Raw genomic sequence first — 15761 nt, 5'->3', positions numbered from 1 at the left:
CACACAGATATTCTAGCCTTTATGTGGGACAGGTAAAAATATTTTGACTTGAAAGTAAAAGGATTTAGAAGCTGTCAAGGCTGAAATTCAACTAGCTTTATAAAATGGCGTTTCATTTCAATTCAATTCAATGCAATGCCAATGTCGGTATAAATTAAGATCCCCGAAACATTATATTGTGTAAGCATTATCTAAATGAATATAACCATACATCTATGGGAACAAAAGGTTCTGGCAATTCCAGCCAGTGAATCAGCAGAGAATCCTTTGGGGTTCATTTACAAAGTATATATATCTATGACCAAAAAAAAAATGTAGTAACGAATAGTAGCAACATATATAGTTTTCAAAATTAAATGTTTAAAACAGTATGAACTACTTACTACCTGCAGAGTAATCAGTGCTATTAGAAGTAAAAATGACTATCGTACATGCATGAAAATTTTCTATATATAAGAGGAAGATGTCGGAGAATCATGATAATATATTGACTGCCTGCGCCCCACGAGCAACCTTGATGAAGACATCCTCAAGAGTGGTGTCAGCCAAACCCCATGCAAAAACTGTAAACCTGCTCTTTGCATTCTCAACTGCTTGGAATACATCTGCAATTCTCACTTCTTGCTTTGGCATCTCAAACTTCTGAGTTCCCGAAATTTGGTATATCTTGCTAGCACTTGGAGAGAGACGTCGTACCATGTTCTCAACTTCTTCCTCATGATTGGAAGAAGTTGTCATGGTAAATATATAAGATCCTCCATATCTGGCCTTTAGCTGTCAGTCACCATATGAACAGCAAGTTTAATGTAAAAACAATTTAGACCAATCATGTATTAACAAAGCTTTCCAACTTGAAACAGCCAAAGAAATAGTATACTAAGAATAAATTTGATTGAAATCATGCAAGAAAACAGGAATAAGAAAGACGACCTCAAATATAAAGTTGATTTTGGTGAAAACTTGGCGAAAGGGAGGATGGCATATTATTTCAAAGGTTAAGGGCTATGGTGCATGTTTACACACCATACAGAAAATTTAGCGCCCTCCCCCTACCTTTTGGAATAACATAACCAACATATTCTTTACCTCCCATACACAAGCAATCAAGCATGCGAGGATAATGCAGTAATGCAAACATTCCATCCCAATTTTTTTTAAATTGAAAAGATAGAAGATTGAAGATAGATATCATAAAGAAAATAGAATAAAATTCCTTAAAGAAGAGTTTAATTCATGAACACTGGTCTATGGTTAGGGTCTGTAAGATGCCACCATGTAAAAAGATGCACATGAATCTACTATTGGATGTAGTGGAATGTAAGTTCATGAAATTGAGAAAATAAGATCTATTATGGCTAACTTACCTCTTTAGGATTTCCTATGCACTGCAAGCTGCCATCTACAAAAATCCCTAATCGATCACATAGCACCTCTGCCTCTTCCATTGAATGCGCTGAAAACATTCAGATAATATTTGTTAGTATATAAGGGCCAAAAGTTCTCACCTTCTATGGACAATAATTTTACACGCACCATTTTCTTCTTTTTATGTAAAAGTGCAAAAAGGAGAGCACAACATGCAAATTCAATTATGCAAAGAGAAAGAAAGAGAGCGAGAGAGATACTGGTGAGAATAATTGCCCTGTCTTGTTTTGCACGTTTCACAACACTCCACAAACTATTTCTTGAAGCTGGATCTAGTCCGGTACTGGGTTCATCCATATAGACAACCTTGCAAAATCTCAAATGATTAAGCCATAAACAGCACCGCAGGATATAAGTTAAAGAAGGTCTCACATAGAAAAGTAGAGTGAATACAAGTCAAGGTTAACTCTTACCTTAGGATCCCCAATCAGTGAAATGGCAACACTGAGCCTCCTCTTCATACCTCCACTATATTTTCCAGCTTGTTTGTCAGCAACCCCTCCGTGAAATAGGTTGACACTCTTAAGAGATTCTTCCACTGCCTGAAGCAAGGGCATGGAAATGAGGAAAAAATTGAAACCTTTTATGTGATTATGACACTAAAACTACATTGCCCCCCCATCAACCTTGATTTAGGTCCTGGACAAACTTCAGCTGTGCATTCAAGTTTCAGTACAGAACAGATTGCTAGCCAGTTTCAGATTTAACAAGGTCCACCCTTGACATTTAAATATTGGAAAAGATGAAATGAAGTTCTAATAGAAGAGCCCCTGGACTTTGTAATTGAAATAGAAGAGCCCCTAGACTTTATAAATGAAGTAAATTCATGAGCATCAGTTTCTCCAAGTCAAATCCACAACAAGCTCAAAACATAGATAATTTTGACTTACTTGATTTAATGCAAAACCTCTGAGGTTCTTCAGTCTGCCATAAAATAGCAAGTGCTCCCTCCCGGTTAGGGTTTCCCAGAGAAGGCTAATTTACAAATAACAAAAAAAATTAGAAATCTTTTCACATGGAAATAATTTCTTTCTTGGAAAAAATAAGTGATTATATCCTACTCATGCTGTGGGCAGACACCCATGCTTGTATAGATTGTATCCATATAATTCAGTATGTCCAAACCCTGAACATATGCTGTCCCTGAGGTTGGTTTTGTGAGCCCAATCATCTGTCAACAGAATAACACATAAATATTGCATAGAAGGTACCGGGTAAATCTCGTTCTAGCTTTAAAAGATAAAGGCAGGCGTAATACCAGGTCAACAAGTCAATATCACTATTTTATTAGACAGCAATAACCCCATATAGAAAAATGGCTAAAATACTATTGGGGAAACAAACTAGATTCTAACACGGAAGACTTCATTTTCAGTCCCTCACTTTACAGAACATGCATGTGAGTCTGTGCGCAGATTTGTGCATAAAAGAGTTATATTTTTTAATAAAACAATCATACACTACCATATTAATTAAAGAAGTCTTTCCAGCACCATTGGGTCCCAGCATGCCAAAGCACTCCCCTCTAGGCAAAGCAAGAGATAACCCTCTCACTGCAAATTTCTCAGGATTTCCATCCCTTGCAGGATATATCTTTTTGAGGTTGTCGCAAATGATGGGATGACTTGTACTCGGTTCAAGTAGCAGCTGCTCAACCTTCTCCCTCTGGCAAACCAAAAAAAAAAAAAAAATCTTAATTCAAATGAATGAATCTCTTCACATTGAGCTAGAAACATAACACTTTGAATGACAAATACGAAGGTACAACTGCGTAATCATTAACAAATGCATTAAAAAAAAGTATTCACTGAGATGAACCCACTTCACATTAAGATAATGACATGAAAGTTAGAAGGATGCTGTTAGGAAGCACAACTGGAGAAAATTGCTAATATTATAGTTGCATGACAATCACAAGGGGTGGAGACCACTTAACTAGACATTCTCTGCTGCATAAAGGCATAAACAGTAAACACTATAGCCATCCTTTCTATCACATTATACCAACTAATGAAAGGAGCAAAAACACTTAACATGAAGATCAATGCTTCCTCAGTAAGAAGTAGATGATTGAACTGTTTCCTATTCTACAATAAGAAATAATCATATTAATAGAATAATATAGATCCCTCTCTGCTAGTGAGTGAAAGAGCAGTCTTTTGGAATAGTCATCCATCAATTAAGGGATTGGTGGTCGCTAACTCATTTAGAAAAATCTACCCTTAAATTAGAATATGCATTCTATAAAGCCAAAGAAAAGAAAAAGATGTTACCTCCTGATTAACATCAGCTTTATCCATCTGAAGAAAAACTTTTGATTCCTGTCTTTGCAAACTAGGCCTCCGAAAGGATAATGCAGGCTTTCTCCAGAATTTTTGCAAGAAAAACAGAGGACTCTTCCCAGCACCCGAAGATGAAACCTGATCTACATAATAAGCAACAAATAGCACCACCAACCACTCAACAAAAATGATAATCATGACCTCTCTCAACCCATTTATGCTATCACTCAAATCCCCCCACCGCATCCCATTTGTCCCCATGTAATTTCCTCTGAAAGAATATTGCCCAAACTCATATAATCCACGATACAAAGAGAAGCCAGGATACAACTCCATTGCAATAACCCATCCTCCTAAAACATCAAAAAAAGAGCCTCGTAGTAAGTAGGGTGAAAGGTACAAATTAAGATGACAATAATTGAAAGACTGATGATCTAAAGCACTAAGCAGGTGTGTTTGCACCCTTTTATCAAAAGGAATAAGAATTAGATGAAACAAGATTACCTCCAACAATGGAGCCTTCATTTAAGAAAAATAAGGTTTTAACAAAACTGCCTATTTTCCAACACATTCGGTACAACTATATGACAGCTATAAGTAATCTATAGATTAAAAACCTCCTGGGATCTTAGTTAAATGCAACGATGAGTCTTAAGAGATTGAAAGAAGATACAGCTTAAAACAATGTGTCCCAACTATTCTAAGTTTATAAAGCCTAATTTATGATTAGTCTGGGCCCTGGGGTTAAATTCATTTCTCAATTCCTCACTAATCCCTACTTCCCACAGTTCAGTAAGTCCAAAGCAGTATCTGACTCATAAATGACGCAGCGTTGAAGAGTCGGATAAGATGATTCCAACATTTATATTGCATGTGAAAGGAACTGGCTCTGCCAATGTATTTTTTCTTTCCTACTGCCATATCATTTCCAAAAACCTAGCTGCCAACAAAATTAAATGCTCAAAGCAGTTTCGACTGGCTGCAAAACTTTAGCTTCTTTAAAAAGTCATCCAATAAAGATATTAGTTTCCATTAACAAACTGTTCCTGATGGCAAAATAAAAATGACAAAGTTTGCAAATTAATAACAATTTCATTTTTATAATTTCTGAAACTTACTTGGGAATGATTCATCTTCAACAAAGGACTGGAAGAGAAAGCCACCTAAAAGTCCCGTTCCAAAGACAAATATGTATCCAATTACTGTAATCATTGACAGGCAGTTAAGAGAAATAAGTCAGTTAACTAATCTTTAAAACAGAGTAGAGTTTTGCCAACTAAGACAAGTAAATCAAAGAGCTAAGATAAACCTGAAGCAGTCTTAACATTTGAAAACATTGCAGCTACAAGGAAGGCCAGGGCAATTTGCAGGTTGATGTATAGGAAGTAAAACACAAACTGGATGCTATAATCATTTAGTGTGAAGAATTTCAACCCTGGAAGGAAGTCAAACACATTAAAAATCGGCTTGAGGTAAAGATAATTAAAGAGCAGTTAAATGACTAGATTAGTACCTATGACCGAGCCAAATATCACAAAACATAACATGTACAGCAAAGAGATGACAAGAAAATAAGCATAAGATATCATCCAATAAGGTCCATCACCAAGCCCGTGCATTTTCATCATGACTCGCAGTTTTTGCTGTTTTTCATATACCAGTGAAGTCAACACCACCTACATTGAAAACCAAAATGATAAGACATTCATAAAACGATATATTATAAAAACGTCTCGATGTTAACCAAAAGAGATCATAACTGGCAATGACTCAAGACAGGAAAATTGTTACTGTGACCTTTCTAGATCAGATTTGGTCATAAATAAAGTTTGCCCTTAAGTTTATGAGGCAATGCTGAAAGCCCACAACCCATTATCCAAAGGTCTTAGTGTAGAGGTGGAGTAAACAGGAAGGAATCTTGCACAAAGAAGTGCCTGATTAGATTTTGCTCACGCATTACATGATGAAAAGTGGTGCACTGACAAGAGTTATCCATGTCAATTTGCAATGATCTTCTTTTTGTAAAACAACATCGACTAAATATTCTCTTGGCCCTTTGTATGCATATTATGCGTGGTTCATAACTGCCATAACCAGTCAATTTATACTGTGACTCAGAAGTCAACAAAAGAACTAACCCAAATTTATTTCAAGGAAATTCCTCTAGACCCAAATTAGAAATTAAATAAAACTTTTACTATCAACTCACTGTTGCCAAAAATGTGTGATAATTTTGATGACGGTAGAATTGCTATAGAAGTCATAATATTAAAAAATTTGCAACCATGGGCACAGTGAACTGTACTTAAAGACCCAATTCTAATGAAAAGAGATAAATACTTACAGGAAATAGTTGTAAAATAACCCATGTAAAGAAAAGCGTTCCAAGAAGAGATGATAAATCAATCCTGAGTTTAGTTTCAGGTTTTGGCATTTCTTTGACAAACTCTAATAGCATTTTTGCACCAGGCGCTTGCAAAAACTGAAGGTAGGCATTGGATGCCTGCAAATGTGACAATAGCAAATATCAATCTTTACAAGCTTTTGATCAATAAGCAAATTAATAGATAAATTTGTCAAATGCAAAGGATGCAAGAAATAAACAATAAACTTATAAAGAGACAAGCACATTAGTAATGCAAAATGCAAGTTGTTTAGATAGAATATATAGTATAATACAAAATGGAGTACAAAAAGAAAGTCAAATAATGGATAACGATTCTATTAGTACTGGAAATGAACCACACAAGCCAATTAAATGGTTCAAGATATTTTTATGTAAAAACATTTGTCATATTTGCAGCAATAACAGAAAGATAAAGGCTCTATAAGAACAGCATCAGAAGCCCCCAAACAATCATGGAAATAGAAAATCAAGGGAATGCATCCACCACTTGTCTCCAGAAAACGAATTGCCTACTTTTAACTAAGTAGAGTGGAACATGTTCTATTTACCTAATTAAGAAAGCATGCAACTATTCAGCAAAAGAAACTTATAATGAAACAAGAAATTGAAAACTAAAATAGAGACTATGAACTATTGGTTTGTCAATCCTAGTCCCATTAAGAGCCATATGGGGAGCACAATTGAATAGGTAGAGTACAGAATTGGGATTTCAAAATCCCTCACTCCTCCCAGTTTCCTAAATTCTAACAGCTTAGTTAAAACCAATTTATCCAGCTAAACATTATCTACTGAACAATATTGATAGATAAATTGCAACAATCTTATGTATCAAATGGTATAATCTTCCAAGTATATTTTAATATGGAAATTAATGATGGATGGGTGGGGATTAAGATTCAGCCAAGATATTGCTGTTTTAAGATGGTTCTCATATATGCCTTTCTCGTAATTCCTAACTTCTCTTGTATTCACTCCATTAATGTAAAACTGATAAGCAATATTTGACCCTAAAACCATTGCCAACAACTTCTTTAATAATCTATAAAATAATTTTTTGTCAACCGTTTTAAACAACACATGAGAATCTAAAATTAATTCCCAGGTGTAAGCTTAGTAATAAGAAAGTAATCTGACAAAGAGGAAAGCTAACTTCACCAAGTTCAATGCTCATACCAGGTTTACAGATCGGGGAATCCTCAACAATGACATAGGAAGGCCAGCTGAGTAATTCCTATAGGTAGAATTGTACCAGACAGTCACATTAAAATTGTTGCCATCTGAGTTCAAGAAATCATATGCTGTGGGAAAAAATAAAATTGTCAGTATTTTTCTCTACCACACATAATTTTATGTAAATTAGATGATAGAATACAATTAAGTTACAATTTTCAGCTAGACCAACCTGCAACAAACTCATTTATCTTCTCTTCTGAGTTCCCTTTTCGGTAACCTTTATACAGCTCATCATTCACCTCAGAAGAACTATTGCGCCATAGGTATAAACCTCGAGCACAAGTTACCACTATGTTCAAAGAAAAATTAAAGTAATAAGCATGGATTAGGAATATTCCTGAAATAAAATTTTGAAGTAAAATTGTAATTCACTTTTTCAAAAAGATAATATTTTATGGAAGAACTATTGACCAACTTTGAATGAGATCCAGAATTGAATCTCTAACATAAATAAGCCATTTTAAGACATTAGATATACAAAGATCTCTACTTTGAGAATGTTCCTGAGGTTTGCTGACTATCAATAAGATAATAATGAATCAGGCAAAGAGAAGCTAGTTCCAATGAAACCTCAAAGGCAACAACAACAGCATCTGTCAATGAGTGTTCCATAAACCACATTAATTAAGTAGCATAATAATTTTGGAAAGGAGCCTAAATGCTTGATACAAACATATAAGTCTAGAATCTGCCCACCAGTGCAACAAACTTGTACTTGGTAAAATTAACAAGAATATGAAAAAGTGCGATAGCCAAATAAGTTTATAACATGAAATAATTGTTAAATTAACATCAGAATTATCTATACCTCTTTCAATTATGCTGATGACACTAGAGGTCTGAAGTTTGGGACATTTAAATATAAATATACAGATTATTTTTATCAAATAATTCTTGTCCCTTTATAAGACCATGCCTAATATTCTTGAAATTTTCCATTATGGCATTTCAACTAGTCCATTCATGTAATCTTATCCATAGAACAAGAAAGTAACTTGTGTTTATTTAGACAAAATTAAGATTCCTAGAGAGAAACATATGCAAGAGAAAAAAGCGTATACCTTGTTCCCTTGCTATAGATGATTGATTGAAGACAATAGAAAATGTTGAGTTCGATGTGCATTGGCCTTGAACATTATAGATGGGAAGATCCGAAGCAAAAGCAGGTTCAAGATAATTGTAACCTTGAGGATATGTTTGTGTACCCTGAAATATTTTGAGAAGACAAGCAAGCAGACAAATTATAAACCACAAGACGGGAAGTAAGATTATGACATCAGATTAAGTCATTGCCAAAATTATAAACATAAAACCAGCAACCATATGAAAGTGGAAAAGGAAGACAAAAATAGGAGATCGACATACCAGGACACTGGTGGCCAAACTGCCTAAAAGATCAGAGTAATTAAAATTGATAGAAGTTGAGAACATACTCCCCGTCAAAACTGCCAAAATGAGCAAAAGAATTTTGAATCTGATTTTCATCTTTCACTTTAGCAGGTTCGTTAAAGCCAAAGAGAGTGAATTCTAAGTTTAAAGTAGAGGGAAGGAGAAGAAGCAGGATGCATACTTTCTCCAAGCGATTGATTATTCCCTGTGAAAAATGTAGTTGTAGGACAAGACCCTGTACTCCTGCAAGACTCATTTGGCAGGTCTGCAGACGTAAGTGAACCAGTTCTCACTGCACGATAGTTTGGACCTGGAATTTGTAACAGTGCAGGCCATTCTGGGGGGTTAGGAATTGGGCAACTTGATGCTTGATCCGTTGTCGAGTACTCTAACCCACATTCTCTCCTCTGGCACTGACCATTTCGATTTGTTTCAACACAACTACACCCACAACGATTATCTGAATTGTTTAGTTGACTGTCCACCAAATTTTGCAACACAACGAACAGAACACAGAAAAAAAGCGGGAAGGAAATTAGCCGAAAATTTGTCCACATGTTCCTTTTCTGCAAAATAGAACAGATGATACAATTAGACATATAACAAGACCAACTGAAGGCTTATGTATATTTATGGAAAATTCATTCCTATTCGATCATTATTACCATCCCAAAAAGGGTAAACTTTCAGCTTTATAGTAAATGCATGTCACTGTTGATGGTTCTCATAATGGTACATATTTAGCACCCAGAAGATCTGTACTATCGAGGAATTTAACCCAAAAACCACAAAGAACATAGGCAGATGAAGCACTGAGCATAAATGATGAACTAACTCTACTAATGGAACAGAAAATCCATCCTAAACACACAATCATCCGTGAAAATTATGGATCTGACTCCAAAAAAAAAACAGTAATCAGGACAAACCAATGATCATCGCACCTAGTAAACCCATCATCAACAAATGAGAAAGCAATCCCAACAAGAAATGCAAACCACACCCAGGAAAAAAAAAAAAAAAGGAATAAAAGTTTATTTAACCCTGAATGCTTATTCATCTTCCAAGTTTCATTTTAGAAAAACTTTCAATTTTTTTCAACAACAAAACCAACATATGTTTAGAAAAATAACTCGAAAAGGTGAGAACTTGAGTAAGATTCACCTGGAAAGTTAAGTTCTTCCTGAGAAGAGCGTTGGCTTGAGTCCAGAAACTGGCCGGACCCAGTGTTGGACGATGATCCGCCATTGATACAATCCAACCAGTTAAGCTTTCCCGCCAAGATTGAAGGGTTTTTTTTTTCCCTCTTTTTTCCTTTTTATTGGGTTTGCTCGACTGAAATAGAAGTCTCAAAATTCTGAGGAAAAAAAAGCGCAACTCCTTGCTCCGTTTTATAAGGAAAGCAAGCCAACTTTTTTTTCGCTGCTATTTCGTTTTTCCGACAGTTAAGTGAAAAAAACCGCTGATTTAGGAGTAAATTACTGAACTGTCCCTCATTTGTTTCCTATTTTACGGGATTGCAGGAATTTGCCGGATTTTTAATTTTTTTCTGCCGAAATTACCCGTCCACAATGACAATTGTACCCTTCACGCGTTTTGGCTCCTTTATAATGTTGGTCATCCAAAGTCCAATTTGCCCCCTGTTTCAATAGTAAATAGCAAAATGCCCTTGGTCCAATAAATTTTTAATTGAATTAAATTTCCTGGAAAATGTTAACCATTGGTCCAACACGATATATTGTTCATTAAGTAAAGACAAAAATAATTTAAAAAAAAAAGCCATCAATTCAATGATTGATGATAATATAATAAAGTGGTTTAACATTGTATGGAGCTCAATTTTACGTGTGTTATTCATCACCCCATGTTAATTAATTAACTACCACATGGTCAACAGTTGATGAAGTATTCAATTAAAATAAATTCCTCATTCAAACTTAGCAACACATTGAAAAATCAGTAACAGCAACATTTAGACTAAGTCAATGTCATTTTGGAGAGAAAATGCAGCTTCCTGGAAGACATCATGCAAATGCCAAAGCAGTCAGAATCAGAGATGATTTTTAATTTAGACTATGACAATGGGAAATTTTGTTTAAGTGATTTTACAAGAAATTGAAAACAGGGCAATAGTCTCTAATTAAGTATCCACGTCATTGACATTAGTATAATAATGTAAAAATCAAGATGGTTGGCTCAAATAATAAAAAGAATGGGTTTTTCTTTTTATTTTTTAAGTTTGAATTCAATAAGAGATTGAAAGAAAATAATTTTCAATGAACTTATTAAGTATGATATAGATAATCCTGTTTAAATAGATTTGGAAAGGAGATGTACCGGAGAAAATCTAAAAATTTCTCACCGCTTAAAAAATAATTATAATTGAAATGGTTTGGAGGCCAAAGGTCAAACTACAAAATGCAAGCAACAACTGGAAACATTATAAACGAAAGATTTTCCTTCCAATGGCATCATAGCTCAGTCTTAAACTGCTAATCATTTTGAACAAAGTAATTAAGTATTCATTTGATATTCTCGGAACCAAGGGTATTCTTTACTTGTAGCACAGACTATGCCGCGGTCCCAATATCACCTACTTTTACATATTCTGCATAAAATTTAAACCTGGCGTAATCTTGAATGTATACCTGAAATGCATGTGAAACATCATCTATGCCATACAAGTACATGTTCTTCAACCGAAGTTAGACTCCACGCGTTTTTCCAATCCGAATGCTACATGTACACATGATTCTTACGTTTAGATCTGCGGATGAAACAGGAACGTGATTTCAAAATGGGAAAATACAAGATAGTTTCTAAGTTCCTTCCATCCTCGGCCTCAAAACACGTAGCCAAAAATGAATTTACTATTAAAAAAAAAAGGAAGAAGAGGATAAACATACGAAACTTGAGCATTTAAAGAAACAGAGCTAGTCAGATAGCAGCACATAGGGAAAAACTGATACAGGGATCATCCAAAGTTTTATCCATAGTATTTAGCACATTAATCAACCGACTTAGGCCGGAGTAAAGTCCATTTCTATGGTAAAAGAATGGATTTTATGATGCAGATTTTCTTTATATTAATGCTCAAAGATATTGGCTTCAGAGGCGATGTCAGCACAATGGGAACATGAAAGAAATATCGATAAGAGGATTCCACTAGCAAGTAAGATAATGCTCAAGCATATTTCCACTAGCAAATAAGATAAACAAGAGAATAAGATAATGCCAAGTTTCTCACTTCAATAATACTAGATTTTTTACCCAAAAAAGGAACAATAGGAATAATACTGATTATATTAATAATAACAAATAATAAATAGGTGATCCAAAGGCGCAAAAGGTTAGACAATACTATATTATAGTTAAATAAAATGTAGTAAAGAGAAGGGGGAGGGGGGAAGAGGGGAGGGGATTTTTCAACAGGACGAAGGGACCTTGAACTCTTACAGCATTAACAAGCATCCAGTAAAAATCTTTGACACCAAAATTATCTGACTGAAAAACAAGGGGTAGCTCCAGCTGGACAGTGAAGCTTCTGCCTTTCATATGACTTGCCACTTGTTCATATAATCCCTGCCACCAACAGTCTTGCACTGTAACTTGTACAAAAATAATCTGAGAGAAAAATTGAAGTTTTTCAATAACCAAAACTTATAAGCACATGTATTATTACAAGCTGCATTAACCCATCTCCTCTAGGATGTGGAAAATTAATTTTCAAACAAGAAGTATCACTTGTAGTCATCACCGAATCATGCCAAGACTTAGTTATGGTTAACATGGTTAAGAACTCCTAATCCTCAAGTTAATTACACCAACTTCTAGAAAGTTGAATTTGAATATGAACATTGAAACTGTGTCTATTTCACCTCAGGTGTCCTAACCTAGATTTATCACAAGCAGACACCTCTTCTTGTCACTTGCTCAAGGAGCCCCTCACTCAATTTTGCCTATTCTGGCATTATCTTTTATGTCAATCTGTGCATAAAGTTGGCCTAACAGTCATGAACCTCTTTCAATTTCCTTTCATTCTTTTTTGTTTTTTAGGAGGGGCAACCAACTCAAAAGTATGTCCTGAGATTTGATGAAGAAGAACTTGCAACAGCTGTAACCAGTTAATAACAGCCAAAACAACATGACTCATCAGGGTACGACTGCTATGCATCAAAGCAAATAGTTTTATAGCTTCTTAATTAAAAGAAAGCTTCGTGTACCTTGAATTAAAAGAAATATAAAGATCCAAATCCGGATGAGGAATTCCATCGAACACTTCACTAGCATAGGCAAAGAAAGACGAATCAATGAACTTTTTGGTGAGAGTGTGAGTTAGAATTAGATCTGACAATTCGTATATTCATAATCATATAAAAAATAGATAATTCATATAATAGTAACATGATTTAGTAGGGTTTTAGGACAATCGGTTAGTAAGTAGCCGTTGCCCAGAGTGTCAAAATTTGCAAAATGCAGTACGGATAAACAACAAAAAAAAAGTCAAAATACTTATTACGTCTTTGTATAAAAAAAGAAATATAGACATTTATTTATCCACTCCCGAAAGTACTTTTTTTTTAGTACTTTGGTACTTTATTATCAACCGTCTGTCCTTTTACGTTTGAAAATCTATAACACAATTAACCTAATTAAATACCATAGAATGGAGTATAATTTTTTTATATTTCATATTGTCAAAATTTAAGTCATGATCACTTATAATAATAAAAATGTAAATAAATTAAATGTATGATTAATAGTTTGTAAATATGTTCTGATTTTATTAGTCTATTAAAATTTTTAAATGATCACGAATAATATTTTAATATTTATTAATTAAATAAATATATTATGAATATGATAACATTCGTTTATGTTTAAAGTTAAATTTTTTATTTAATTATATTTATTTATTAAATTTAATAAATGATTATTAATAATATTTTAAAATTTATTAATTAAATAAATAGAGTATGAATATTGATAAAATTAAATATAATTAAATTGAAATTTTAAGCAAAGTAGATAGTTTTTTAAACTTTTTAAATTAATACTAACATTTAGAACAATGATCATATAATATACTCCCTTCCTCTCAAATTATTTAGAGGATATTGATTTTTACGAAGTTTAAAAAAAAATTTTGATTTTAATATATTAAAATTAAAAAAAAATTATAAAATTAAAATTCCATAACTTTTAATATCAAAAAGTAAATAAAAATTATAAAAATAATTTTAAAATATAAAAAATAAGAATTTTAGATGTTAAAAAAAGATATAATTTGAAGACACCCTTAAAAAGAAAAAAGATAAACAAAAAAATAGAATAAAGAGAATATATATATATATAATAAATCATAGCATTCAATCTGGGAAGCTAACAGTAAGGATTAATTAAATGCTTAAATCTTTTGGCTTAGCTAAAAGCAACCTTATCAACACAACAAGCAGAAAAAAAAAAAATTTTGTCGTTTTAGATTACTTGTTCGGTGTCTTTTTGCATTATGTAACTTCAAAAAAAAAATTTTGAGAAGAAGTATGGGTTTTGTTGTTTTGGAATTTGGATAATCTATTTGGTTTGTACAAAGTTGATTTGTCAGTTTGATTATGACTTTGATGCAGGCGTTACCCGGCAGCGATGAACTATCCTCAAATTTCAACGATCCAAACCAATGCCATTTTGCCATCCTTTTTAGAACAAAGACTTTTCAGCTAGCAAGTAACCTTTGAAATCAAATAATCAGTGGGAAACGAAAATGCGGGGCTTTCTTATTGTACAAGTAAGTGGAAATTTCTTAATTTTATTTTTTTATTTGAATTCAAATGTTCATGACATTTGAATTTAAACAATTAAATATAAATCACTTTTAATTATATTTGTTTAATATAATAATTGACGCTTTATGTTATAGATTTAAATACATTAAAAAAATTATTTAATATATTAAGTTTTTAAAAATGTTTATAACATGCTCGCTGCCCGTTAACAAAACTTATGTTATTTGAAAGAACTGCATCTTTCGTCCCATAAATATTGTTTTAATTTAATTTTTATGGTAATTTTTTTAATTTTGATTTCATTTTATTTAAAATTTTTGAATAATTCAAATACGAAAAAAATAATTTTCAAAAACATTGAATGAAGACGTTTCTTTTCAAACATATTTTTATAAATATTTAGTTTGACAAATATTTAAAATATCAATAAGTTTGATTGAAAAAAAAAATCTATCCAATTGTTATTTATAAGACGATGGAAAATATTTATTGTATTATTTTCATGAAATTCAGTAAAAAGTAAGACATTAATACATTTTTCTTTTTCTAAATATGGCTTAATATTTTCCTTCCAATTTAAATAAATAATTTTCAATTTTTTAAAGTTTTTTTTTTAAATAATGGTAAACTTCGATGGTAGAGAAATGATGATAACTTTGCCTATGGTTTAATAGCCAAAAGTTCCTTCAAGTCAACGTTTCGGTTTTTTAATATGACGAAACTACCCTTTTGAACAAAAAATGTAATTGACCAGACTACCCATTTGGCTTGAAAGCGATGCCGTTTAAAAAGAGAAAGGTTCCTTGCCGCTGTTTGAAGGATAGAATAATCCCATAATAATATTTTTAAGGTGGAATTTTTAAGCCAAAATTCATGCAATTCTAATAAACACTAATGTAAATTATGAAATGGATCATTTTTCAATGTGGTGATTTATTGAAATAGGTATTTTTCAGAAAATTCTTAATTTTCTTTTAAAATTAAAAATTTTGATTACCAATAATTTTTTATTAATTGATTTAAAAAAATTATTACGTATCATAATATTTGAATTCAAATTTAAAAATTTTTAAAATGATTTTAAAATGAATTAAATTTTTATATGATGATTTTTTGTGAATAAATTTTTGTAAGATAATGTATATTCATAAGTTTTTTTAAAACAAATTTTTTTTCATTATCAATTTTTTTTATAAAAAAATTATATATTATAAGATTTGAATTCAAATTCAAATTCTTCAA

At 32.6% G+C, this 15761-nt stretch overlaps 1 protein-coding gene across 1 annotated transcript; it reads right to left on the bottom strand.

Moving 5' to 3' along the window:
• Positions 1-150: 150 nt before the first annotated feature.
• On the bottom strand, positions 151-10095 carry LOC111289536 (ABC transporter A family member 7-like). Its single transcript, XM_022880655.2, has 18 exons — positions 9901-10095; positions 8918-9302; positions 8713-8792; positions 8409-8553; positions 7517-7636; positions 7288-7412; positions 6052-6210; positions 5221-5383; positions 5017-5142; positions 4826-4909; positions 3699-4060; positions 2890-3090; positions 2487-2596; positions 2316-2400; positions 1839-1967; positions 1626-1731; positions 1365-1453; positions 151-774 (listed from the first exon to the last, which is right to left on the bottom strand). Exons 1-18 carry the CDS (start codon positions 9982-9984, stop codon positions 475-477), a joined length of 2853 nt encoding a protein of 950 aa, XP_022736390.1. The 5' UTR covers positions 9985-10095; the 3' UTR covers positions 151-474.
• Positions 10096-15761: the final 5666 nt, after the last annotated feature.

This window comes from Durio zibethinus, chromosome 11 (assembly GCF_047325235.1).
Source record: "Durio zibethinus cultivar Kanyao isolate XHJ-2024 chromosome 11, ASM4732523v1, whole genome shotgun sequence".
Taxonomy (NCBI): domain Eukaryota; kingdom Viridiplantae; phylum Streptophyta; class Magnoliopsida; order Malvales; family Malvaceae; genus Durio; species Durio zibethinus.
Note: the sequence above shows the minus strand (reverse complement) of the source record. Positions and strands in the feature narration are given on the sequence as shown.